The following is an 8037-nucleotide window of genomic DNA, read 5'->3' as shown; positions in this document are numbered from 1 at the left end:
TGGGTGCGACTTCTATTAGGGATGCGGCTTCTAATACAGATTTTACGGTAACTATTTGCCAAAGTTATTAGTGTTCCCACAGCGTTCTTGCCATATCACAACCATGACTGCTTTTGGTAGTTGCCATGGAAATTACAATTGTTATCTTGTTACAAATCTCAAAAAAAGGTAAACCTTACATACCAAGTATCAAAGCAATTGGGCCGATAGATTTCAAAAAGTAGAAAATAACATTTTTTACACAGAAAATATTCAGAAAAATTAGAGAATTGGAAATATTGTCACAAAATGAGTAAATTTGACAGAGGTCCACCAAAAGTACCTATATACAAAGTATCATAGAATTGTGCTGGTAGTTAAGAAGTCAAAAAAAGAATTGAATGACTAAAACGGGCACAAGTTGATTCTAATTCAGTCCATGGTTAAATCTGTTTGCAATATTGGGGCAACATCTGACAATAACTATGTTCAACGACCACTAAAAAAATAATTTGCAAATCTGTTTCCTTTCATCCATGTTGTATTTGATAAATCAGAAAATACCTAAGCACACCAAATTGTCCAACAGTAGTTCACAGTATTTTATCAGAATAGATTACACCAATTCATTACTCGCTACCGTTACCTCTGGAAAGCGGCATCAAAAATACTAACTCTATGCAGAAAGATAAACTATACTATCTTCATTGGTTGCCAGTTTGTTCTACAGACTTAGAAAGCCTTTAAATAATCTCACTCCAAGCCATCATGATCTCAATCTTATTTTAGACTTCAGAGATGCTTTAAAAAAAGAGACAAAACCATTTTGCAGCATTTAATACTTTAACAGGAACCCTATAAGTACACATACCAATTCAAGACAAGTATATGAAATATAGTTTAATAGTAAATGTAATAATTACAATAGATGAAAATACATTAATATAAAGGTGAGATATAAATCCACATACAACTCACAACGGTGTACATCTACGCATCATATTCTAAACCACTAATCAAGAAATAACTATCCATTACATCATACTTATCTGGATAAGACGTAGAAAATGATACAGACTATCAACTTAAAAAAAGTATACCCACTGGGAATAAGGTCAGTGCAAGAAATATTTCAAGTAAACTACTAAATATTCCCTCACAAAAGTCTTGATACAACAAACGAGTTAGGTGCATAATAAGATGTAGAATAGGCAGAAGACGCTAGATTCAACAACCCCCATGTTCATGAATAAGAAAATAACCCCACTGCACCAAGCAATTCAAACCAATTTAAAGTAAAACCATTTTTCGCTAACTAGTCAACTTTTAAGATAGAAATTAATCCAAAGTTGGGCAATAATTTCTCTAACCATTCATAAAATATAATCAAGTCAATTGATAAAAAAAAAATATATACAATTTTACTATATTATTTAAATACAGTTGACCATTATCATATATTTAATATAATCTTAATATTTAATAAGGAGGTAGATCTGAACATCTATTTAAAGTGTTTTAAAGCAAATATATGGCAAATTCACAGTAAAATATAACTGGTTGGATTTATTTTACTATACAGAAAATTAAAAACAAATTTTTGGGTCATCGGATCATTTTCACAATTATTACAGATGGTCTGCTAACAAAACAAAACTCACCCATCCTACAAAGAAAAGTGTCCATTTGTGGGGGAGAAAACCAAAATTATTTGTACAGGTTTCATTAGTAGTGCATACTACTGGTAGTACTCAAATTACAGAGGCATTTGTATGCAAGTTTTTCTTTATATGTGCTTCTAATAGAGTAAATACAGTAAATTTTTCAATTGATATATAGGCAACTTATCCTGTATATCGCCATAGAAATTTGTTGGCAATACGAGTTTAAGTAGATTAACCAGTCATCTGTATATAAATACTTCTATTTTTAATTTTAATTAGTGTTGGCTATTTTTGTTGGAGGGAATGGATCAGGAAAATAAAACACTTCCAAGTCATCATAAAAAATAATAATTTTCAACATCTATAAATTCAGCTAAAATAAGAAATATTTTGCAGTAAATGCCTTACGAGTTTAAACTAATGTGGTACAACAATTTTATCGCTGGGTTTTCATACTTCAATGGTTAGGTTAGACAACATCGATTACATTATAAGTAAAAATATTTTGTATTAATATTATTAAACTAAAACAACTTAAGTTTGAGATACTTTCTGAAAGTTTGGGGCAAGTTCAAGGCATAAAACACTATTTAAATAAATTTCATTCATTAATGGCAATCTGCTTTCTATGGCTGCAAGAAAATAACAAGCAGCCTATTGGCTGAGATAGCTCCGCTGTTAGCAATGCACATTTCAATTAAAGAACTGAAGACATCATTAGAAAATGAACAATATGAATAGTATCAAAGCAATCGGACTTACAGTTTTTAACAAGAAGTCGAAAATATCACTTTTTACCAAAAATTACAAAAATATTCACCAAAATAAATTAATTAGAGAATTGAAGATATCATCACAAAATTAACAAATCTGAGAGAGGTCCACATGTAGTACCTATATATGTAATATCAAAGTAATCGGACTTACAGTTTTCAACAAGAAGTCGAAAATATCACTTTTTACCAAAAATGACAAAAATATTCACCAAAATTAGAGAACTGAAGATATCATCACAAAATGAACAAATCTGAGAAAGGTCTACATGTAGTATCTATATATGTAATATCAAAGCAATTGAACTTTTGGTTTTTAAGAAGAAGTCGAAAATATCACTTTTTACCAAAAATTACAAAAATATTCACCAAAATTAGAGAATTGAAGATATCATCACAAAATGAACAAATCTGAGAGAGGTCCACATGTAGTACCTATATATGTAATATCAAAGCAATCGAACTTGCGGTTTTTAACAAGAAGTCGAAAATATCACTTTTTACCAAAAATGACAAAAATATCCACCAAAAATTGAGAATTGAAGATATCACAAAATGAACAAATCTGAGAGAGGTCCACATGTAGTACCTATATATGTGGTATCAAAGCAATTGGACTTGCGGTTTTTAACAAGAAGTCGAAAATATCACTTTTTACCAAAAATGACAAAAATATTCACCAAAATTAGAGAATTAAAGATATCATTACAAAATGAACAAATCTGAGAGAGGTCCACATGTAGTACCTATACATGTAATATCAAAGCAATTGCACTTGCGGTTTTTAACAAGAAGTCGAAAATATCACTTTTTACCAAAAATGACAAAAATATTCACCAAAATTAGAAAATTGAAGATATCAACATGAAATGAACAAACCTAAGAGAGGTCTACCCAAGGTACATATACACCAAGTATCAAAGCATTCAGGTTTGTAGTTTTCAAGAAGAAGTCGAAAAAGTAAAACATTGACACGGACAACGACAGACAATCACTCATATGATAAGCTCCGCTCGACAAAGTCGACAGCGGAGCTAAAAAGTATACTACAATATACTGCCCTCTGGATATGTCCCATACAAATAAATCAAAAATAAGTGACATCACCTGCAAAAACCTGAAAGTTTTAAATTCCCAGAATGCTTCATCATTAGGTACCGACAGTCGTCGACCAATCACAGATACTGATAAACTATTTATAAATACATTTTTGCATAATGTACTTTTTTGACTAGTGCATAAACTAGAATTGGTAAAAATAAAAAGATTTTTGCTTCCCCCTCCCCCCAAGTTTTATTTTTGATCGAAATACCACATTAGCGCGTTTGGAAATGCACGTTTTATGTAACCGTTTATCAAAACAAATAAAGTAGAGCATTCAGAGATATTCACCAGCATTCTCAATAAGCCTTATTTAAAGAAATATTTTTCAGTGAGAAGCCAAAGTTTTAGATGACATAACATTCCTCACATTTTTACAGGGATCACACATCCTCACTACATACAGAGGCAGGTATCGTTTTTCTTTTGCATGTGTAAAAAGTTTAAAATAAATGAAGTGCAATTAATAGAATTAATACAATACAAAAAGCAATTAACAACAGACATGGAATAATTAAATTGGACAAATGGAATAATTTGAAAACTTATAAATACATAATATAAAATCTAGAAATCTTTATCTCAGGAGATATTAATACAAAATTGGTGGGCACAAGCTTGAGGTGAAATAGTGTATTTTGGTGGCACACCACAAATTACATGGCATGTATGGAGCAGCCTTATTTTAGTTTTTTTATCTTCATTGCAAGACTTTGGAGCAAAGTAACAGCAAATTTTATATGTTATACCAGAAATTCTCAAAGGTACATCTTCAGAGATCAAACATTTCTATGCCAAAGTTGATAATGGCAGTAAAAAGGTATATACTGTAACCATTTCAGTTTTGCATATCAAATTTCATGAACATTTATTTCAGAGGCAGTCCCAACCACTTTCGCGAAATTCAACTTCCGCAAGCTGTCAAATCATGAACACATGCAACATTACTAGTAAATACAGGGCAACCACTCCTTGACTATTCGCCAATTTTCAAGTTACCAATACCAAGAACTAATCAGAAAAGATAATATGAATGTCAAGCATGCACACCAAATCTCCTTCAAATTGCTGATTTTTCCATTTTGACTTTCAATGATTTAAATTAACTGAAATGCAAATATTTTGTTTTTGTTTCTCTTCACCTATTCTCAGTACCACCAGGATTCATAGACAGAATAACAATACCAAGTAGTGAAATCGGTGACCTGAAAAGCTACAAACAGTGTAGGCAATTTTTTGCATACAGATTTGTTTTGTTTTTTTCTGGGAACAGTGAATCCAAATTCTCAACAAGGATTAGAAGACTCGCTGTGCCGCAAAACATAAAAAAGCAGCTTGATAAAGAGATTCAATGAGAAAGTTCTTCAAGTCAGACCTTACAGATTGTGTACATGCTTGATCAAATATATAAAAAACATTGTTAAATAATAATATATTTTTTTTGAATTAGAGATAAATTTCAAACATGCATCTATTTGAATGTAATATTTGTACAATATCCAGATAAATTTACCAGCAAAGAGCAAAATAAGGTAATCCTAATAATATAATGACTTAGATATCATAAAATTATTACAGAATATAGATTTAAAGTTATATGAAAGTTTTAATTGATTAATTATAAAATATTATTTGTAGTGTAAAAGGAAATCGTCTCACAAAATTCATTCACAAAAAGACAAGATTGCATTTTTCTGCTATTTGTACAATCTGTTAGAACCTGGTATTCAGCTAAAGTTGAAAAGAAAACACAGAAAGGCTCAACTCTAAATGGCAGTAAAGTGGTTTAGAATAGACAGATATTTAGTCTACAGTGATGAAGGATAATAACCAGGACTAGATTTCAGTTGCTACTTCTTCTTGATGTGCTACCTGTATTGCATCAGGTTCTAGGCATCTTTCAATGCCATCAGCGAGAGTCTCAAGTGTGTTCATGACTGAAGTACCCTCGCCACCTTGATGTTTATGTTGTTTTTGCTTTGGTCGATATTGATAGACATTTTGCGTCGCTGGAGTTGTCATTTGACTTTCTCCCGAGTGTGTTTTCATATGTTCAGTTAATATGGCTTTGTCTATGCTTTCAAATCCACATTGACAACAACGGAATGCTACCAAGCAATATTCAAAGCCCTTATTTTTGTTCTGTTTAACGTGTAACAACGATTCGCTATCAACTTCAATCGAACTCTCTTCCAGATTCTTTTTCTCGGGTAGAGCAGCTGGTTTTGTAACGTTCTTCTCTTGCTGTGGCCCGGTCATCTGCTTTGTATCGTAATCCAAGGCGGCATTGATGACACTGTTGGTGACATCATAGTTGTAATTAGGCTCACTGGCATGCCTCCACATGTGGGATTTTAAAGACGGGAGGTGACTACAGATATAGCCACAAAGGTTACACTTGTATTGCTCTAGCTGTTGCGAATTCTGCATTTCACCGTAGTGCTTTTTCATGTGGGATCGTAGACTCTGCGGGTAAGGTCCAGCAAAGTTGCAATATTGGCACCGATAAGGCTTCTCTGTGGCATGAAATTTCATGTGGTTTTTCACTCCATTCATAGTTGCTGAACTGTAGTCACAAATCTCACACTTGTACGGCTTCACATGCTCTTCAAGGTGTTTTGCTAAACCTTCTTTCGAATCAGCCGTAAAATCGCACTCTTGACAAGAGTACAATTTATTCATTTCACATAACTGCTTGTGCTGCCGAAGCAGATATCTTTGGTTAAAAGTTGTGTTACATGCTGAACATGTATATACTTTGTTTTCAGTGTGTGTTCGGAGGTGTGTACGAAATGACGATGAGGTGCACGTCTCATAGTCGCATGTATCGCACATGAAAGGAACACGTTCGTTATGTCCCCTGACATGTGCTCGCAATTGACTCTTGTACGAGAATGTAGCCGAGCACTCGGTACATTGATATGTACGTTGTTTGCAATGGTCCATCATGTGCTCCTGAAGATCATTGCTTGATTCCCCAATCACGTCACACAGTGGGCATTTATAGGGCACTCGCTCTTTATGCATTCTCAGATGTTGTTTCACATAGCCTTTATTGGTACTACTGTAATGACACAGTTTACACCGGAATGGCCGTGTCAGGTCATCCACTGTTTCTATCATACCGTCGAGGTCCACAGACCTCATGTCCACATCTCGCACTCCGCCACCAGCAGGTTTAGATGTGTCCATTAATTTTTCCAAAATTTCTTCCCTTGAAACATTTGGGTTATCATGAAATCGCTCAATAACAGTCAACAAAGAGCTGCTGATACCGGCAGATCTCGAACAAGTGCTATCGTTACTGTCTTCACTGAAAGTACTAGGACTGACAGCACCAGCTTTTCTTTTTTTACTGCGAGTAACCATTCCAGCATCATTAACTGTCCCGGGCCGTTTCTTCCCTTTTTCTGATGGGTCATCACTGACAACGACTTCAGTTTGATCCTCGATCTCAACAACATTTTCAATACATTCAGTTGAGTCAAGAGAATCTGGCTTGTAATTTGAGCAACTGATCTCCATATTGGTAGACTCCATATTGGTTGAAGGTTCTTCGTGTATCCTAGCTACTGGTGGAATAAATACTGATGCTGTACTTTTTAACTTATGGTCATCCTCAAGCGGGGGTGTTTTTTCCAGTGGAGTGCTGACTGCTTTTTGACTCCTCAAACCAGCTAATGTTGCAGCTATGAGTGACTCCAAACTGTCTTTGTTAGCTGAGGGGTGTTTCGTGCTCGTTTTTGGTATGCTTTCAGGCGATTCTCCAAGCACTTTTTGCCTAGACTTCTGAAGTAAAGATGCTAGCAAGTTACTACAGGACACACCAGTGTTGCCGGACGAACTGCCACTGCTGTGCTTATTGCTATTCATCTTCTCATCGGTGGTTGTATGTTCAACAATAACACACCCAATGTCCTCTTTCTTGATACTGACCTCAGATGGCTGTTTCTGTTGATCATCTATTCCCTGGGCAGTTTCACACGTCTGAAGTAACTCAGATTTGTCAACACTGTGTGTGCTGTTAGAACCAGTGGCCCCTTTGTTAATCTGACTTTCTACAGTATTCGAGATGAGCTGCTGCAAAGATGCAGTGGCTTTGGGGTGAATGCTACTGACATCATTGGTGTTTACATCTTCCTGCAAAGCTATTGAAGATCTTGCTGAAAGCTCCTTGCTGTTAAGTTTGTCAGAGCTGTCTGTGTTACTAACTGACAATTTCTCTACACACTTACTATTAACAGGGGAAGCACTTCCAGATGACGATTCCATTCGTTGTTTTGCCATACTTTGATCTGATTCATTTATTTCAGTCACAGCTGTTCTAATGATCTGAGGAATTTGGGGCTGAATGTATTTTCTAGCATATGCAGTTGAAATCAGATTTTCAATAGTTGGGAAGTGTTTGGAGCTGACTCTGACAGGCTCGCATTGACACTTGCTGATATTTGAACCCATCTCACAGCAAGTTTTACCACCTTTTGGACCACAGCACGTAGTTATTTGAGACGTAGAAGAAG

At 34.7% G+C, this 8037-nt stretch overlaps 1 protein-coding gene across 1 annotated transcript; it reads right to left on the bottom strand.

Moving 5' to 3' along the window:
• Nucleotides 1-3935: 3935 nt before the first annotated feature.
• Nucleotides 3936-8037, bottom strand: LOC144352606 (uncharacterized). Its single transcript, XM_078009530.2, has one exon. The coding sequence runs from the start codon at nt 7973-7975 to the stop codon at nt 5354-5356; it is 2622 nt and encodes an 873-aa protein (XP_077865656.1). The 5' UTR covers nt 7976-8037; the 3' UTR covers nt 3936-5353.

This window comes from Saccoglossus kowalevskii, chromosome 6 (genome assembly GCF_978046115.1).
Source record: "Saccoglossus kowalevskii chromosome 6, keSacKowa6.1, whole genome shotgun sequence".
Lineage (NCBI taxonomy): Eukaryota > Metazoa > Hemichordata > Enteropneusta > Harrimaniidae > Saccoglossus > Saccoglossus kowalevskii.
This window is presented reverse-complemented; position numbering and strand designations above follow the sequence as displayed.

What these genes read in the sequence shown, in the direction of transcription:
- LOC144352606 (XM_078009530.2), bottom strand. Translation starts at nt 7,975, where the DNA reads ATGGGTTCAAATATCAGCAAGTGTCAATGCGAGCCTGTCAGAGTCAGC.